Below are 21,107 nucleotides of genomic sequence, written 5' to 3'. Positions count from 1 at the left end.
TTTTTTTTTTTTTTAGTTTTTCAAGACAGCGTTTTTCTGTATAGCCCTGGCTGTCCTGGAACTCACTTTGTAGACCAGGCTGGCCTAGAACTCAGAAATCTGCCCGCCTCTGCCTCCCGAGTGCTGGGATTAAAGGCGTGCGCCACCACGCCCGGCTGTCTCTGTGCATTTTGTGGACACAGCTGGGCAGTGCTCTGCTCAGGGATGGCTTTGAGCCTGATGTTCATGCCATTTCCTCTGTTCAGAAGATGCTCTCGTGTACCAGGGTGAATATGTTATCTTCCTCATCAAACACAGTCCCTCCTTGCTCCCTGCCTGGCTCTGCTGCTGTCACAGCATGTAGTGCTCCTTGGCACTATAAAGTCCCATCCTTTATCTTGTGTCTTTTTCTATTAGACTGTGACAATAGAACCTAATAGCTCCTGGTGTGGTGACAGCCCTATGCAGAAGGGACTCTTGCGGTCACCTTTATACCGCGTGTGCAGAAACGAAGACAAACACCTGTTTATGACCAGTGCTAGTACATAGCAGACTTGGTGTTAGATCCCAGCCTCTAGTGACTTCTTCAAATACATTCATGGCTCCATCCAGTAAGTGTTCAGCAGCAGGACAAAATGAAATAAGCCCCTAAGGGTAGTGTCTCTGGCTGGTTTGTACAAATGTGCAAAAACCCAGAATTCACTGACTTAGCTAGGCTAGATTGCCAGTGAGTTTCAGGGATCTGTTTGTCTCTGCCTCACACCCCAATTAAGCTGGTTAAAAATGTGCTGCACCACGTCTGACTGTGTGTGCATGTGTATGTGATGAACTTGTGTGCATGTATAATATATGTGTATGTACATCTGTATGCAGGTACACATAAAAGCCTGAGATTGAGCTAGAGTCTTCACTATTGTTCTACAGAGTATCCTTTTAAGACGAGTTCTCTCACTAAACCAGAGTTCACTAAATGATTAAACTGGCTGGCCAGCACTGGGCCAGTCTGCCAATCTCTGTCCTGCCTGGCCCTCAGGGCCTGGGTTACATGTGTGTACAAATGTTTGCCTTCTATGTCAGTTTCTGGGAGTTGAACTCAAGCCTCAAGGCTTTCAAGATGAGAAATTTACTGGCAAATCTATCTTCTCAGCCCAGAATGTGCATTTAATTGTGTGAATTGATTAAGACAATAAAAGAAAACCAGCCTGTCATCATTTAAAAAAAATGCTTCCAGAGAAGTCTCCTACCTTAGGAAGAAGGCCCAGAACTGTCCCTCATGAACTCCTTTCTCTCTTTCAATACCTCTGGGGACTCTACTATAATACACAACTGAGTTCTAAGCTTTGGGAAAAACATAGGCACATGGCTTTCAGGTTTAAAATACAATCAAGATAGATGATAGATAGATAGGTAGGTAGGTAGGTAGGTAGGTAGGTAGATAGATAGATAGATAGATAGATAGATAGATAGATAGATAGATAGACAGACAGACAGACAGACAGATAGATAGATAGATGATAGATGATAACTAACATTGAGTAAAATGTGAGTATTACTCAATATTAGTATTGTCCTTTGTTGGCTGCAGAATAAAATCGGGGAAACATTTTTTGGGAGACATCGGACAAACTCTATCAAAACAAGAGGTCTGTGTTACACAATAACTCCAAGTTTAAAAATATCCCCCACAGAAATGCACTAAATAAAGGGATGTATGTAGAGATATTTTTCACCAGAACAGCCTTCCTAAAAGTGAAAAACCAGCAGAACATATATGCCCAAGAGTTGGGAGACTGAAGGACCCTGGGAAGCCAATCAAGAAGAGGATGGAACTCAATGAATGGTGGGAGAGGTGTGCTGGTATGAAGTCCACAGAGAACATTTCAGTTCTGGGAAAATGGGCAAGAAATGCTCCCATCTACATGAAACAACACTTCAAAGCAGAGCCATGCTATCCTACAGCCATGACCTACAACCACAGTTAGGTGGTCATAACATACTTCAGGGATCTAAGCCAAGACATGGATGGGCTCTTGTGTATCCATAGACAATACTTAAAAGTATTTAACAGATACCATGGCAGAGAAATGAGAGTCTAGGGAAGGAACTGCATTTTATATTTTAACATGTGAAAATTCTGAATTGCCAAAGTAGTCCTCCCTGTCCAATGAGGTCAGGAGAGAAAAGATGCCCTTAGAAACCAACAGAGTTAGCTGAGCATTTTTGACAAGAGTAATGGGCTCATGGTGGGGGAAATAGGAACTTGTTACCAAGTACCTGGTTGGATCAGGTGTGACACATGCCAGCAAGGGAACATGCCACCACCTCATCCCATCTGAGATAATAAGGGAGTTGTCCAAGAATTAAATGTCTATCCTTATTGAAAGTAATAGAACAGGGTTTGAACATAGAAAAGGGACAGTGAAATAGCCTTCTAATCATCATCATCAACATCATCATCATCATCATCATCATCATCATCATCATCAGTACCACAATCATCACCAGTATAACCATCACCAGCAGTACAACCATTATCACAAATACAACCACCATCACCAGTATAACAATTATCACAAGTACAACCATCACCACCAGACTAACCACCATCACCAGTATAACCATCACCAGCAGTATAACTACCATCACCAGTACCACCACCACTATCCTCACCATTGCCACCAACACCATCATCTTCATCACCAACTTATCACTACTATCACCATTGCTGCCATCTTGATAATCATCACCATCACAGTAGTATTGCCATGGTGTACAGGGCACAAACTATGAATTAAGATCAAAACTAAAACGACAACAGAGACACCTGATCACTTGTGAAATTCACATTACAAATACAAGGTGGACAGTGAATGCACATAGACGACATTAATAATTTGCCTTCTCTGTCTTTATGTACACTCTAAGCAGAATGTCCTAAGGCTATCTCCAACTGGGTTTTGGTCATCATATATATATATATACGTATTGGTTAATATAAGGGTTGAGAATTTAACCCATCCACAGAGCCCCCAAGCTTGCCTTGTAAACATAAAGCCCTGGGTTCAATCTTCAGCACTGGGTGGGNGGGTGGGGGAAACAAAATAAGTTTGTCTCTAGATGTGTACAATTATAAATTATAATTTAATCTACTCAGGGAAAGCATCCTTCGGATGCATCATTGTTTGGTCCTGAGCTCAGACTCTCGCACAGATTTTCTTTCTGGCACTCTGGATGCACGTCTTAGCCGTGTTGATGGTTTGTGTTCTTCCTTTCCAAAAATGGCACTTCATTTCTAGCATTCTCCATCTGAGATTGAAAAAGTCTTTTAATAACAACTCTAAAGTACTCTGTGTTCAAAACTGAGCTTTTAAATGAAATAGGCTTAAAAAACATCAAATGTGAGCAGAAATGATATTGTTTCATGAGATTAGAAAACCAAAATAGAGCAAAAAAAAAAAAGTTTCAGAAAAAAATTTCCCAGCAGTGCAATGATCTTAGAAATGAAGTGCCCAATAAAGGCAGCAAATCGGCTAAGCCAAGATGGAAAGCAAGCCACGGCGCTCGGGGAGGGGCAGTTCCTGCAGACGCAGGGGACAGGCTATCCAAAAGGACATCCCACGTGACTCCTGGGCACAGGGTGAGTCAGACACCAGGAGAGGTCACCTTTGGGCAGAGCCTGCTGGTCGTCCAGGCCTGCCTTCCACCTGGGCTCTTCCATAGTCTAGCATCACCTCTGCCCTGTGGCTCCACAGCTCAGGGTCTGCTCCTGCCTAGCACCTTACACTGCCTGTCAGCCTTCCCTGAGCACTGGGGAGAATTAAGGTGGAGTCTAAAGGGGGATCTGAATGAACCAGCCGTGCAGCCAATAAAGGAGCTCTCTTCCCTTGGAACCCAGAATCAGCCTTCACAATGGAGAGGCAGCCTCCATCTGTGGCACTTCTGTGGTGGGACTCTTCCAGTCACCCCAGTGATGTTCCGAATGAGTACTTAATATTAATTTGTCTTAAAAGTTTCCCTTACCACCACCCATCCCCTCTGCTTCCCTGTCCCTCTCCCCTCTCTGCCTCTCTCTGTCTCTCTCTCTCCCTTCCTCCCTCCCTCCCTCCCTCTCTCTCCCTCCCTACACACACACACACACACACACACACACACACACACACACACACACCCTACACACAAATCGTCACAGCCTCAATCTACTGCTCCTGGCTTCTCAAACAGCAGAAAGGCTTCTGACCTGCCTGATGTGAATGGATACTGCCGTGTGACTGAACGCTCTTACATGGAAACGACAGCCCCATGTCCCGGGTGAACAGACTCCCTAAGCAGAGGATGCTCTCATTTCCACTCTTGCTTGATCACTTCCGGTTTCTGGAAGCCCCGGCGCCCGCCCTCCCCTGAGGGGAGGCCCATGAAACCAAATGATTTCTGTTTACCCCACTCTCCTCCATTTCAAAGCTTCAGCATCGATTCTCTCTCCAGTCAACATACATAACTCCCCGTGACAATAACGGGATGTGCATGTGCACCAAGGGGGGCATAGAATTTTTATCTCTGTAAAAATGGTACTAGCATGGTACAAGCAAAGTTTTTGTTTTTTTCCCAAGGCTTTTACTTGGGGCAATATATTGTACATGTGGTTGTGGGTTTTTTCCTTCTTTTTAATTTTAAATTGAGATTATGAACATATTTTATGCAGGTTAATATATCCTTTTCATGTAAAATTTAGCTGAAACCAGTTCTAGCACATTAACGACAACAAGAGAAATTCTCTGGCTTATTATAAACATCCTTCAAGAAACCTGAAAAGCATGTCCTCTGGAAATAATTTTGTTGGGATCTGGAATATTATTAAAATCCTCTCAGAACTCTACCACTGGTGCCTAGTGGGCCTCACAGCTCTTTTCTACTACTGATCAGAGGCAACATCCTTTTTGGCCTTGGCAATATGTTTTGGATGGTGAAAACAGGGCTGGAGGAAGGGGCTAGGTAAACACAGACCAGCCGCAGGGGCCCGGCTGGTCGCTTCATGATTTTCAAACATGCAGGGAGAAGCGGACTTCTTTTGTAGTGGATATCTTCTTTTCTCACCACTGAGCCTTCTGATCTTTGGGTTTCCATGGGAGGAGATAGTTGACTGAAGACTTTGGAATGGGTAAAACCACTGCCAAATTACTTATATAACATGTATTTAATGTCCAGAACATATAAAGTACCCCACAACATGCTCACACACGCCGGGTGTGGGTATGTGGGTGTGTGTGCCTGTGCGAAGAGCAGGAGGCCTCAAGAACAAGCCTTGTGGGGAGCAAACAGTAGCTCTGGAGACAAGGAGGATGGCATATCCAGGGCAGAAAGCCCTGGGGGAGAGAGGCTGGACCACACGGGGTCTCCGTGTTCCCAGGGGTGCGGGCAGGGTAGGGTGGGATCCAGGAAGCAGTGACAGATGATGATGCCCCCTGCCCTCCCACACACAGGAAGCCATGTTTCATGTCAGAGGCAAGAGGGAGCCATTGGAATATTCTAGTCAGGGAAATGACGGGTTTGGAGCAGTGTTAGGAAAGCCCCAAGGCAGCAATACAGTGGATGGATCGGAGGGGATAAGACAGGTTCCATGAGATACCCTGGGAAGCTCGTAGTAATTAAGCCCACGGTGTTCTTGGTTTTTCTGTCTTCAGCCTCTTGCTCACAAGAACTCATTTTCTCTTTGGCCAGTTGGGGTGGCCTGACCTCTCGACAACCCTGGCCCGGGGGTCTTAATTACAGAGAGGAAGGTCTCAGGGGCGAATGTAGAGGAGCGTCAGATGCCGAGTGGGGCGCAGTGGTCATCCAATCTATTTAACCCTAAAAATGAGTCTCACTCTGTTTCTCATTAATTTGAGGGTCTACTAGCCTCACCCTCCTCCTGATGCGTCTCTCCCTTTAAATTTGCTTTGCTTTCATATCAGACACTGCATTTTCTTCCGCCGCCGCCTCAATCTCTAAATCAATAAACTGGACTACTACTACTACTACAAAAAAAAAAAAAAAAAAAAGCGCCAGCTACACTGCAAGAGCTCTCTGATTAATCTGAACCAAGGAAGTCGTTGCAATGTTTCCTGGAAGTGTGGGGATTATTTCCACAGACTTCCAAGGCAATGCTATGAGGGTGCTTGACCAGGATGAGGGGCTGGGGGTTCCCAGAGGTTTCAGGGAGATTTTTGAGGCTGAGTTACAAAACAAACCAACAAACAAATAGGTGCATCTGTTTGCAGAGTGTTCTGCAAGCCTAGATAGAGGGCTTGCTATGTTTTGCTTTGATCTGTTACTATGGTAATGGGACTAGGGCCCTAGGCCTGCTAGGCGAGTGCTCTGCCTCTGAACCCCATCTCCAGGCCACACATTTACTTTTCTGAGTGTGTTCGCTCACTCTCCAGAAGATGAAAGGTTACTTGTGTTAGAATAAAGACTCCCTTCGAACACACAGGCTACTCTACAGACTGCATTGCCAGATGGCCAGGAAGAGCCAGCGGTCAGGGACCTCACTGCCTGGTTGGCAGACTTTGGAAATAGATCTCCGCATTCGTTAGTGTTGGAATAAGGGATAGGGAGTGCAGCTTTTGATAGCTTGACTATAAAATGCCTCTCTGTAGCTTTTCTTCTTATTTATCACTTCCCAAAATAAGCAACAAAAACTTTCCCACCACCGTTAATCACTAAAATATGCATTTCTCATAAACTGTTGTGTCATCTTAAAACACTAAAAAAGCATTATAACCTCTGAATCTCTGAGTGTTGCAAGAACTAGGATTCATGCGTGTCATCTGGTTGACACTGTAGTCTAGACAAGTGTGGGGATTATAAGACACCTAGAAGAGAAGCTGGTATACAGTACATGATCAATAAGTGAGTAAAGGTTCTTAGGTCAGCCTTAGCCCTTCTTCTCATAGGGGAGTTTAGATGAGTTTTTAGGAAGAAGCTTTGTAGGGTACTGTAGCCTTGGACCCAGCCAGGATGCACCCCGTTACAGAGTATGGTTACCTGATCAACAATAAATGTAAACACCTAACTGGTAGGAGCATACACATACATACTTACACACACACACACATAGATGTATTTGTGTGTGTATGCGTGCATGTCTGTATGTGTGTGTCTCCAAATTATTGTCTAAATTACCCATTAAAGTCTGTGTGAATCAACAAGTAGCTATTGACTTAAGTTTCAGCTACCATCAAGACTTATTGATCTGAGAAATAAATATCGATCAAATTGAGGCTGGAGGTCAATGCTAACGTCCCGGGGCAATAAATCTTAATATTCATCCAGCGCTGCAGATACTAGGCTTGGCAATTTTGACTCTAAAATATTGGCTCGGAGGTTAGGATTACCCATCGCCCCTGAGAGAACTGAGTTTCAGGTCAGAGCATCACACTGGGGGCTCACAATCATCTGCCACTCCGGTTCCAGGGGATTTGATGATCTCTTCCAACCACATGTCTGTAAGCACCCTGAACACATACACGCATGCATAGGCAAGACACCCCTATACCTAAAATAAAATAAATACAATACAAAAGGGAGATTGGGCACATCAGAGCAACAATCGTATATCCACCTTGATCTATTTTTTGGTGAAGAAAGGGCTTCCTATGCTGACCATTTATGAACATTTTATATCTTCTCATATTCATATAGAATATTTTTCTATAATTTTTATGTCAATAAAGAAGCCTTGGGGCTGGAGAGATGGCTCTGCAGTTAAGAGCACTGGCTGTTCTTCTAGAGGGCCTGGGTACAATTCCCAGAACCCACATGGCAGCTTACAACCATCTGTTAGTCCAGTTCCGGGGCATCTGACTCCCTCTTCTGATCTTGGGCAGTGTGCATGTGGTGGACAGACAGATATGCACACAAAGCACTCATACACTCGAATAAAATAGAAACACTTATAAAGAAATCTTTAGTTGGAATACTCGTTGATGAAATAAGTTTGATTTTTAGGTCCCTGTGCTGAGTTCCCATCTAGGGAAGCTTATCAGTTCAAAGGGTCAGCAGTGAGACCTTGTGACTGGGACTACAATCATTATTTTAGGTGCTGTTGTAGCCTGTCTTCTGATAAGTCACAAAACCCAAAACCACTCAAGACAGCATGTCATGCCACGCATTCCACAACCAGGCTTCTGCTTAATGGATAAAGGATAAGGGCCCAGCAGGCTGTGACTGTAGACTAAAGGAAATGATTTGATTCAAGACTGGTGACTGCCCCCCAGCTGACTGGAAACCCCATCACTCCCCGTAAACGGAGTGTCCACGGGTCCTTACAGATAAAACTGGCCAATGAGGGACAAGCCTTACAGTGAGAATTAGATATGATGGTCTGTAGAACACGCACACATTCATGGATTATGTGCATATCATTGGGATACATCCAGAGGACTCCAATAAACTGCTGTCTGCTGTGACAGACATTGAAACAGCTTTGACTAGCTTTTTTTCTTTCACACACACAACCCGCATACATCTGCTGAACAATGTTAGCAACAAAACAAAGCGCAGATGATTAACCACCAAAAGCTACATAGATGGATGTCTATGCACATACTGATATCAAAGGAATTGGTGAATATCAAAGTGGGGAAAGAGGCTGCTCCTTCTTGCAGAACTCTAAGCGACAAAGACAGAAAGGCCGATGGAGATGCAAGGCCATTGACACACCACAGTACATGCTTCCCTTCGCAAAGGCAAGGATGATTGCGTGCTAAGTGAGCCGAAGCCTTGACCAAGCTCTCTTCAATAAGTATTAATCATTTCGGTGGCAAGCAGGTCCACAAATTCTTGATGCCTTCCCTTTTGAAAGGTTGTGACTAACTTTTTTTGCCTGCTTTGAATGTGAACTGGACATTGAGGCTGGTGTCTGACATATATGGGACAGACAGTAAACACATCAAGGAACCAGGCAGGCATGATATTCACCATGGGTTGAAATGGACATCACATCTAAAAAGACACACTGTACCCCACCCCCCAATCAGCCTCAGTTACAGGCAGTCAACCTTCATCCGGAAACCTTAAAAGGAAAATCCCAGAATTAAATAATTCCTAAGTTTTTGAATAGCTGTTTCAAATAAATCTTATGACATCACTTTATAATTGCTCCATGTTAGAATTGGACGTTGTTACTCTATCGTGTCTAATTTAGAAGCTAAACACTACTAGGGTTGTGTGTGAAGAAAACACAGTATGCATTTGTAGGGATTGATGCAACCTATGGTTTCAGGACCTACTGTGGAGTGATGGACTGTACCCCAAATGGACTACCAACAGAAGTGATGTATAGACAGCATGCTACAGTTAACACCCTGAGCAAGCACTCCAGCTACCAGCTACATAAAATGTTCACAGCAGGGAGGATGGACCCACTGAAACTCTAATCCCTCAAAGTGACTTCTGTAAATTTAGAGTTATTTCAAAATAAAAAGATTTGACATATTCTTCTGGAAAGTTCCTCAGCAACCTCTTCAGAGGGTGTTATCAGATAAACTCGTGCCAGAAGATCCGCTTTCTGTCTCATACCCTTCTGATGATGGCGTGTTTGATCTCGCTTTTGAAAGGTAACATTTATACTGAGAGATAAGGTCAATGGGATTATCTGGAAAGGACACTCTGAGAGGTGAAGGTGGAGAAAACCTGACTCAAAATCTGATCTTATCTGAGAAGGTGCCTTTGGGGACAGAGGTCTTTTTAACGTACCTAGATCAGTAGAGTACTGTTTGACCCCTGAGCTGTTTTCTTGTCTTAGAAGGACCGCAACAATTGGGAACAGTTACTCACCAGGGCGACTTTCCTCTGCGGTTTCAGCAGCTTTGGTTTGTGGAAAGTGGTGGCTATCGGCGCTGTGGAAGGACACCGGGTTTTAGCTTGAAATTCTTCCAAGGCCCTCTTAATGCCTGCCTTCCGTGGGCATCATAGAGATCCCATGTGCAGACAGCCAGAGCCTTCCTAGTCCCAAGGCAGCTTCTGGAGTATGTATCCTTGGGTACCACTAACTGGAGGATAATCACCCCCTCATCTTTAGACATGACACTGCCTCCCTTAGGCCAGGTCACAACACATCTGTATTAGTTGCTAACAAGTGTATGGGAGACAACCAGGAGCCCTTGGTCAATGCCGAGGCAGGACATTTCCCTGAAGACTCTGATCACCCCTTGACAACCAAGGTCAGTAGATGACCTTCACCTAGCCCTGTGAGCTCATCAAGGAGGAGCTACTGCCCCAGCTTAGCAGAAGCAAACTAAGCGCTCCCTCCAGTGTCATGACTAGACTTGACTGACTTGACTTGAACTTGGAGTTGAAAACCAAGTTTCATGGTCTCCAAGTGCAACTTGCATCTTTTATGACTGAGACAGTATCTATTCTGCAGCGATTCACACAACACAGAGGCATGAGCGCTGGCTCTCTGCTCCTTCTCTCCCCAAGCCTCACACTTGCCAGCCTTCCTTTCTGTCTTTCAGGTACGCCTCTTCTGACTTCTTCAACAGCATTCAGTGGGATACCAGCAGAATCCAGTTAAAGGATAAAAATGCATCTTGTCATGCTAACGTTTTCTTTTCCATCTCTATATTTTAAATTTGTTGAGGGTTAAATATCTGCATAGGCCAGGCTATCTAAGCAGTATCTATTCGTAGACGGTCTTGGTGGTTTTGCTAAGATTCATGCCTGTTTTCTTTCTTTTTTTTTTTTTTTCTTTAAGAAATTCCTTTCTTGCTCATTCCCTTTGCTCTAAATAAAAACACCAATCACAGAATAACCAGTCATAGGATGTGTATTTGTCAGCAGAATAAGTCTGAAATGTACCGAATACATCTTCAAAACCTCAGAGGTGCTCTTTCCCTTTAAGAACCAGGAAGATGTTGCCAGACCCTGCCTCACTTCAACATCTAAAGTCCACAGTAAATCCAGTATGGACTTCTCTGTGCATGTTGACATGTCAACGCCCACACCATCTCAGTGTGTTATGTTTATAATCTAGTGGGACTGTCTGCACTATAGTAGCACTGAGTGACAGGCCCTCCATCCATCCAGCTACTCCTCTGCCCTAATCCTGTATTTGACTCCAGGTCTAGCCCTGCACCAATTAAGGTGTCTTCACTAAAGAAACTGCAGACCAGATCCTTACCTTTGGCGGGGACTGCAGGTGGAACATCTACCTTCTTCTTCTGCCTCTTACCCTTCTGCGGCTGCAGTGGGGCCAAGCTGGTCACACTGGTGACAGTCTCCCCTGAGCTGTAGAAGAAAAAGGCCTAGATGAAGCCAAAGTCTATTCACTGCTGAAAACCAGAACAGGAAAGGAATCAGTGCTCCCGAGAGCTTATAAAGACTCCCAGAGCAGGTGTCCAAGGAAGAGTCGCCTCACAGAGAGACAGATAATGGGCTCTATTGTCTCCAGAGGTGCCAGCAAGTCTGATACTCTCACTTGGCCAAGATAAAGATGATGTTAAGACTTATGGAGCAGCCAGGCATGGTGGCGCACTCCTTTAATCCCAGCACTTGGGAGGCAGAGGCAGGCAGATTTCTGAGTTTGAGGCCAGCCTGGTCAACAAAGTGAGTTCCAGGACAGCCAGGGCTACACAGAGAAACCCTGTCTCGAAAAACCAAAAAAAAAAGACTTATGGTGTGCTCCTCAAAGTTCAAATTCCCTGGAGAAACCAAGGACCAGCTTGTTCACATTATTTTGGGGTGTATGAACTGATGGCTTGTACCGACATTAACTGGGTTTAGTCCAGCTTGGCTACTAACCGTACAATTGGCTACTAATGATCTCACCATAAATGTACATATACTTGAGCTTGTTCTCCGACAGCCAACATTTTTTGCTCATGTCTTTGTGTTCCATAATCCCAAAACCAAGTGGCTCTTAGCCAAAAAGAAGGGACTCCGGGAAGCAGCACATGACAGTCTTCAGGCTCCTCTATAAGAACAAGGGGCTTGTTTCTATGGAACCTTCATCTTTAGGACAGGCAAATGAGTCATGCTCCCAGTCAGCTGATCCTATGAGGCCACTCCAGTATCTGTTTCATTCTACATGCTGTCCATGATGTGGACAACAAGCTTTGTATTAAAGAAAGCCAAAGCTCATGGATCTAACCTGCTAATGAGCAGTGAATGCAGTGAATGTGTGAGCTAAGCTATAGCTTTCTGCTGAGGAAAGGCATACGAGGAAGAAAGGGTTTACTTCCCAGTTAGAAGCCCTGCTCCTTTGTGGCAGGGAAATCAGGGCAGCTGGTCACACGGCATCCATAGTCAGGAAGCAGAGAGAGATGAATGCTGGTGCTCAGCTTCCATTCTCCATTCATTCAGTCCAAGGTGTCAGCCCAAAGGATGATGCTACTCTATTAGGATGCATTTGCATCTCTCCAGAAAGGACCCCACAGACTCAGCAGAGGTGTATTTCTTTGTTGGTTCTGAATCCCCTGAGGTTGACAATGAAGGGTACACATCACAGCCTTCTGTGTTCTGTCCTTCTCTACGTGTGTTACGGTCCAGAGACTTCTTTGAATGGCCATTCAGTCTTGTTTCAATGCATCCTTATTCATTCCAGCATCTCACTTGGAAGCTCCCTGTAGAATCTTTTGTTCCCAGGCACAGGGTGCAGCATGTGTGAGATAGGGTTCCCAAAAGACTATCTCCCCAGACCGTGAAAGATCTCCGAGGTGCGGAAGGCCATGGTCAATTTCCCAATTGTCAAAATGAACAGTCAGTAGAGCAGTAATTAGCACCGCAAAGGAGAGTCCCATGTGTGTAAATATGCTAAGCTCATCCTGAAAAGATACTAAGAGAGGGAGGGCACTTCCTTTCCCCTCCTGCCAGAATGGCAGCAGTCAAAGTTGAGTAAGGATTCTTGACAAGTATGCAGACCTTCTCTGAGTACAGACTTCCCCGAGGAAAAACAACTTGGCAACATCTACCAAAATGACAGAGCTTTGGACTCTGTCACACACAGTCTGGCTTCTAACACTTCCTTGCATGAACAACCATATGTATGCATGAAATGATGCATACATAAGACTCAAGCACTGTGCAAAATCTGAGCAGATGTTGAAACAGGACAACTATTACCAGTGACTGGTTAAGTACAGTTATTCTTATACTAGGTCTGCTGTAGCTGGAAATAGAAATGAGGCAGTGACCATGTACTGAAGAAGTAAGATGCATTGTGATTCCAGATCTTAGATACATTGCTAAGAAAAAATTCTGCTGTGAAATACCTCACGCTTCATATCAAAACAGGGGAGACAAGATATAAGCTAGAAAAAGCTTTCCTATGTATAAAGAAACTTAGAATAGTCAAGGTCTTGAGGTTAGGGAGGCTGGGGAAATGGCACAGATGGGAGACAAGACAGAGAATTAGTGCTGGATACACTTACAATTATGTACAAGCAGATGTATATACACATAGTCACAGGCTATTGTAACAACAGTCCTAAATATTTAACAAAACAAGTAAATGAAGAGTCAGTGTGGGAAAAAGTCCAAGTGTTCCCACTGGGGTTCCCCATGGACAGCTTATTTTCTTTGGGAACAGAAAGGATAAGTGGTCATAGCTGTAGAGTGTGGGGCCTGCTGTGTAAATGCACAAAAAGCTGAAAGGAATGTGGGTTTACAAAGCTCTGACCACCAAGAGCAAACAAGGGATGACTTACACACACACACACACACACACACACACACACACACACACACACACACAGCTTGGATCTGTAGTCTTTTAAACTCTTGACATGTTTGTTTCTTTTTCTCCTCAAAGGAAAACAGCAGTCAGGCCCGTGGATTAAAATGATAGTTATAGAATGGAAATGAAAGGAAGTAAGACTGTTGTGACCAAAACATGAATTTTGTAAATATTTCCACAACTTTTTTCCCTTCTAAAAAAATAAATAGACTGAGCAAAAGCCCCAACTATTTTTAGAGTAGTTTTAGATTCACAGAAGGACTGAGAATGGACAGAGATTTATTTCCTAGCATTTTAATGTTCTATACAGGCTCAGCTTTCTCCAATATCCCCAATATCTCCTCCTCCCATAAATTAACTTACCAGTTAACAACTGGAGAGCCTGTGCAGACTGACCAGGAACACCCACAGGCTAAAGGTAATGTTGAGGTTCTATGAGTTTGGACCAATATGCGTTTGCAGCAGTCTCATATTAGATAAAGTGGCTTCACAGTCCGATGAGTCCTCTGGCTGTGCCTGTTCATGTCCTTCAGGTCCTGGAAACCACTGATGTTTGCTTTGACTGGTTCTATATTCTGCCGGTTCCAGGACATTGTAGGGTTGGAAGCATGTCATATGAAGCCTACTCATGCTGGCTTTTTTCACTTTATAACAGGTACTTGAAGCTTCTTTCTCCATGTCTTTTTTCTGGTTTGGCAGAGCATATATATATATATATATATATATATATATATATATATATATATATATATATATATATATATATACCAAAATAATTATTGTTTCTCAGTTTGGGGAGTGTCTTGGTTAGGGTTTTATTGCTCTGAAGGCACAACATGACCAAGGCAACTTTTATAAAGGCAAACATTTAATCAGGGCTGGCTTACAGTTTTATCATTACCATCATGGCAGGAAGCATGGCAGTGTGTAGTCAAACATGGTGGTGGAAAAGCCAAGCATTCTACATCTTGACCAGAAAGAAGCCTGGAGGGGACTGGATTCTGCACTGAGTGGAGTATATATACCTCAAAGCCTATCGCACATTTTCTCCATCAAGGCCACACCTCCTCCAACAAGGCCACACCTCCTAGTAGTGCCACTCCCTATGGGCCAAGCGTTTAAACACATGAGTCTATGGGGGCCATCCCTATTCCAACCATTAGGAATAAAGCCACTATGAGCAGGATTTTGTATGACTAAACAATTTGACACTATATTTTATACATCTTTAAAGAAATTGCATTAAATTTTAATATGATACCTTTATTTGTATTTAGCCTATATTTGTATATTTTCTGAGGAGATAAGCTATAGTTTACATAGCCATTCTCTAGTATATGAACAACTTATTCATTCTCTAACATATTTGTGCAGAATTTCCCATTGTTAAGCTGTTATTTTTAAGTTCGCACCTGAAAATTGGAATTTCCATGTTAGAGAGGACCATCTTCAAGGCCATCTTTATACCTGTTATCAAAGCAGTTGCACACAAGTTAGTGCTGGTTTGTGGCTGATCTGTCGGTGAAGAACTGTCCTGAGTCATTGTCTTTACCACTAAGTTATCAGTTAGAGAAGAAACATAGTCTTTGATTGGCACGGAGGATGGCCATGGCCTGCATGTCTCCCTGCTTCTTCATATTGATTATTTACTTAAGGCTTTAGACCTTTCACACAGGTTTGTATAGATCTCTTCCACTGAGCTGACACATTGGTTGCAACATTTTTTCCAGTCCCCCTTTGTGGTGGTTTGAATATGCTTGGCCCAGGGAGTGGCACTATTAGGAGGTGTGGCCTTGTTGGGGTAGGTGTGTCACTGTGGGTGTGGGCTTTAAGACCCTCATCCTAACTGCCTGGAAGCCTGTCTTCCTAGCAGCCTTCAGATGAAGATGTAAAACTCTCAGCTCCTTCTGCATCACGTCATTCTGGATGCTGCCATGCTCCCACCTTGATGATACTGGACTAAACCTCTGAACCTGTAAGCTATCCCCAATTAAATGTCCTTATAAGAGTTGCCTTGGCCATGGTGTCTGTTCACAGCAGTAAAACCCTAACTGAGACACCCTTTAATCCTGGACTTACATTAAATTCACAGTTTTCTTCCTTCTCTGCTGATATCCTTTGACAGTGTTTCCATTTTGCCTCTGAATTCAGATAGTATCCCTAAGGCACCTCTCACACAGGAGAATGAAATGTTTCCACTTTCTCTTCCCTTTACTTGGAATTCTTTAGCTCTTTCATGCACAATTAATGTTTCTGTAAAATCATTTCTATGAACCTATGCCACTATGCCCAGAGGTTTTAGACAGCTGGAAAGCATCTGTCTTGTCACCAGCATTTTCTTCCAAAGCAGCAAGGCTGCATCCCACTAAATTTAGTTCTAATTCATAGATCAACAGGATTCCGAGCACACAGTGAGTCATCACGGCGACGCTTGGGCCACACTTTTCTCTCCGAAGTCCTTTTTCTCCCGTGGAGCCAAGCCTGGGAAGACTTCTCAAGTATGAAAACCCACCTTGTGATTAACTTACAAGAAAAGTTATGCTACATCTTGAATCAGAACAGGGTTCTAGTTTGTCTCTGACACAGAAGGCAAGTGTTGTTGGTGACAGTCAAACCAAAAAAAGATGGAAAACCAGCCTGGAAACTCCCTCTAAATTAGAGGGCAGTGCAATCTGAGAGACGTGTTGTTTGTGGGGAGCTTGTTAAATGGGGCTGTTTTCCTGGCTCCAGCGTGGGAGAGGCAGGAGGAGGCACATGTGGCATGAGTGTCTTATAAGAGGGACCATGGTCCCTGCCTGGTCACCTCCGGAAGTCTCTGTCCCACAGTGTCAAAGAACCACTGCTTCAGAACAGGAAGAATCTTGACTTAGTGAACAAATGTGGAAGTGCGACAGAAGATGACACTGTAGCTGCAGAAATGGTTCTAGATAAGTTATTCATTTCCACGGGCCTCCACCCTTCAGTCTATAAGATGGGTGACCAGTCCACACCAGCTATGTCACACGGCTATTATGATGTCAGATGGACTAGTGTGGACTCAATAAATAGGACCATTGTATTGATCAATTTTCTGATTGGGATAGGAACAATTTGAGAGAGGGAGGATTTGTTATGGCTCAAGGAACAAAACAGTCCACACCAAAGTGGACCAGGAAGCAGGGTGGGGATGGGATGAAGAGGGGGGTGGTTTGTGCTCAGATCTGCTTTGCTACCTTTTATTCAGTCCCAGACCCCCCAGTCCATGGGATGGTCCTGTGTGTACTCACAGCCAGGCTTGCCCTTCAGATACTCCCCAACTTGGTCAAGTTGACAAATAAAATTAGCCATCACAGTCATCCAAAGGCTATATACCTCAAACAGGAATCCAGTACATGCAAACAACGTGAACATCTCACAGCACTTCACTGGAAATAAGATGTTGCCAGTAGGGTTGCCTGTCCTGGTGCTCATGTTTCCACCCCGAGGGAAGGACTGCAAGTGTCAACTTTGAACATCAGTTTCTGCCCAGCCTAGTGGCCATGCTGTGCCCTGCTCTGACACATGCTCCCCCACACTCACAGAGGTATCCTGCCAAGTGCAACGTAGGACAGACCAGGCAAGCAGTAAGGAGAGAAAGACTAACCCACCGACTAACAGGTTGCCTCTCCAAGATGCCAATGAAGCTCATGACCTCAATTTTGCAGGGATTTGAACAGATCCTCGGACAACTTTCTTTTATTTGCCTTTCAGAAAACAAAGTTGGTCATAATTGCTATGCCTGTTTGTTTGGTGCAAGCCACAGGAGAAAGGACATGGTACTTGGGATCTTCATCCCTCTAAGGTGAGAAAGCTAGACTTGGCAAAGATCTAGGTACTTCCCAAGGAAGGGATGTGGAATTTAGTCCAGGTTGCCCTGACTCATTAACCCTGAAGCAAGGACCTTGGGACCAGTCTGGACAAGAAAGAACTAGAAAATGAAGACAGAAAGATTGCCACTTGAGCTGGATTACAACAGTCACTCTGGGATAAAACCAGCTCCTTAAAGAGCTGGGACCAGCAGCTGGCATCCACATTCTGGCATGTTTGATGTATTTACTAGATTGAGTACGGCTGCTCAAACTTCTTCCCTGGTAGAAGAAGGATGGAGTCTTGGGTTCTGGAACTGTGCCTGGTGCCCAAGACCAAAAGCTGTTCTGACCCAAGAGAGAGCAGAGGAGGACAGCTTGTTCTTCAAAACTGTGAGTGATGTCACACACACAAATCATGTACATGGTGGAAATTCTGCATCTCTGCTTGAGAGCTGGGAGCATTTGGGAGAACAGAGAAGACAGGGGTGGGAATCTACCATACACCAGAGAACATAATTACAGATAAGCCTTCTACACTCAACCACAGCCTCCATTGCTAACTAAATGTGACATCAGATCGCAATTTTGATCCACAGCATGGTCCCAGTTGCCCTGGCCACCAAATGTACATCCTGATTATCAACTGGCCACTATGAGACATGCTAGCTCTGGGAACTGAGGATCTCCCATGAAACCACACTACAGATGCCTAGGGATAAAACCATCTTCCTGTAGGACCTGAGCATTGTGAAATCTGTGTTCCTTGGGGTCTGTCACTTCTACCCTTCATTGAATGAGCAGGTGTTTCTCATCCTCAGGTAGAGATGACTATCCTGCGTTACGTAGAGATTTGTTATTGTCTGAAATAAGATCCCTAGAGACCAATGGTCTTGACACAGAGAATCCTTATTAAGTGAGTCTCAAGGAGCAATGTTGTGTGGTCCCTGTCATCATCCATTTGAGTCTCCTGAGTGCTTCAGACTTCACAGCATGGTGGAAGGTTTTACTTTAACTGATCTGTCCAGAGGTATCCATCTCCTCCACTTCTCATCCTGATGAGCTGAATGCTCAGCTTATATCACAGGAAGGATCTATCTGTTCCTTTACAACCAACTCTCTGGTCACCTCTTCAAGGTTATATGCATCCCACAGATACTATATGTACCATGAAATCTTTATTGTAGAATCTTGAAGAACTGCTAGTTTCTATAGCTATACTGGCAACTCTCTTGTTACTTTTAGGACAATAATAAATATTAGTAACTACAGAAATACTCCTTCCTACCAGTGCCAGCTACCACAGATAAAATCCAAGAGCTCATGCAAACAGGACAACTTTTCAGGTGTCTCACCCTAGGCTCCAGGGCCCTCAACTGCCATTAAAGAACTCAAGATCAGTTGATATTGTGCTACTTAGAGGAGACAGGAGCTGCTTAGAGGTTGTGTAACTTCACTTTTAAGATAGGGAAATAGTGTCACCCTGCTGCGGTCTTATACCATGACACATCTAGCATCTTACACTGTGTCAGCCTCATGACAATCACTTAAAAAAAATCACCTCCAATGACTATCTTCAGTGTTGATGTCCTAACTATATAGTTAGTGTGGAATCTGTCCTCAATGCATGAGTTAAGAGTAGGGCAAGTCGTGTTCTGTATGTGCTAGGCTGCAGCCAGTGTCTCTAGAAAGGGCTGTCAGGGTCTGGCAGCCATAGTACACTACTTTTTGTTGTTTCTGACTTCCCTGTGACCTCCTTGTGAACATAGTCTGAGCACCGGGATAAAATCTGCTCTTTTTCGAGCTGGTTGCCAAAGCCTTTCCCCATGCACAGCTTTCTCAGGACCATTCACAGGTGGGTTACATCATCCAAGTTCACTGTTAGCCCAACCTACAGAGTGATCCTAGAGCCACTGAGGCCATCTGTTAGCTCCTCCATCACTTACCTGTTCATGAATACTGCAATGTAGGCTTCGTCAGACCAATACTTGTTTGACCGTAAAACATCCGAGTGCTAACCTGTAAGATCTTAGAGACTCTGAAATTGCACCTCTGTCTCCCTGAGATCCTGGCATGTCGCTTATTGAGTAAATCCCTCACTTTCATTGTCAGGGGATGTTTAAAAAAAAAAAATCTCTGCTGGTTCAGAGAAATATAGACAATACATTAAATGGGACTCAAGATAACGATGGCCTGTGACTCCAACACATCTTAACTACAGTCTGTCTTAGTGAGCACCACACACGTGAAGAAAGGCTGGCTCAGGAGGCATGATGTCTTCTTTGCAACCATACACTGTCTTATACCCAGGAGATGACAGACCTGGGAACTGCCTTCGCTTTCCTCCCAACTCTTTCTCTCTGGACAGCTTTTTAAGTTTGGCCAGCACCCAAGAAGCATCACAGCTCTGACTAATTGCCATAATTTTGTTGTATAGCTGATTTTTCGGAGACTTTTTAGAGCCATTTCATATGAGCTGCCGCTCTCATTGCTGACCTTTCAAGGGAAGGCAAGTTAAAATCCCCACAGAACTCTGAAATGCTAGCTTTGTTCTGGGACATCTGCTTCCTAAGGATACTCTGTTAGGGGAAAGGAAGAATCCATCAGTCCCATAGGCCAGTGCCACACCTTCCAGACCAGGGCAGCTGGCAGCTTCTTGCCTCAGGACAGGACATGGTCGTGATAATAAGCCTTACTTTTCTTCTTTGAACTTTTCTTAGCAAGTCATGGAACAGCCTAGAGTCTCCATTTTGCCCCGGTCACTTGGCAAGGCCCCTTTCCCTGTGACCACATTGTCCTCAGCTCCAGCATGTTGTCTCTTTCTGAGGGTCCCTCCCTGCCTAAGGGTTTCCTTTCCTGGCTCCTGGCCCTGGAAATGGCCCTGCCATTTTCCTTTTAGAAGGGAGTGATCAGAGGACAAAAACAGACACAGACCATGATCCAGCTTCCACAGAAGCAACCAAAGAGGTCCCTGTCATGAAAAGGACTGGTTTAAGTAACTGGGCTACAAGCCCAGGACACATCTTAAAGCCAAGGTGAAGAAAGGAACTGACTTGTTCTCAAGCCAGGCACTGCAGGAGGGGGTCAGGACTACATGAGGTCACATTAGGCTCTGATCAGGAGGATGAGTGCTCCCTGACAGATCCATAGTCAGGCTGGGCCCCACCATGGTTTCAGATTGAAGGAGAAAAATGTTTTTTACAAACACATAAGTGTAGTTGATTCGGCAGAAAGCATTCCATGGTGAGAGCTTTGGGCTGGGCATCCACTACATCACTGGAAGCCCCCAGTATGGCTGGCACAGGGGCAGAAATACCATTTGGGCAGAACTCTTTGACTGTGGCAGTTTGAATTATAATGGCCCCATAGGCTCATAGGGATTGGCACTAATGAGAGGTCTGGCCACATTGGGATGGGAATAGCTTTGTTGGCAGAAGTGTGTCACTGGGGGTGGGCTTTGAGGTTTCAGATGCTCAACCTAAACATAATAAAAGCAATATACAATGACCTAAACAGTCCTATATCACCTAAGGAAATAGAAGCTGTCATTAATAGTCTCCCAACTAAAAAAAGCCCAGGACCAGATGGGTTTA

The 21,107-nt window shown here is 44.3% G+C and overlaps 1 protein-coding gene across 1 annotated transcript in view; it reads right to left on the bottom strand.

Annotated features, from left to right (window-relative positions):
* The window catches only part of Vstm4 (V-set and transmembrane domain containing 4), an 87,657-nt gene that overhangs the window by 12,714 nt on the left and 53,836 nt on the right, over positions 1 to 21,107 (bottom strand). The window contains exons 6-7 of the mRNA XM_021203560.1: positions 11,138 to 11,244; positions 9,793 to 9,854 (exon numbers count right to left, since the gene is read on the bottom strand). Coding sequence (XP_021059219.1) covers positions 9,793 to 9,854; positions 11,138 to 11,244 — 169 coding nt within the window. The remainder of the gene's footprint in view (positions 1 to 9,792; positions 9,855 to 11,137; positions 11,245 to 21,107) is intronic.

The sequence above is a fragment of the Mus pahari genome, chromosome 8 (genome assembly GCF_900095145.1).
Source record: "Mus pahari chromosome 8, PAHARI_EIJ_v1.1, whole genome shotgun sequence".
Taxonomy (NCBI): Eukaryota; Metazoa; Chordata; class Mammalia; order Rodentia; family Muridae; genus Mus; species Mus pahari.
This window is presented reverse-complemented; position numbering and strand designations above follow the sequence as displayed.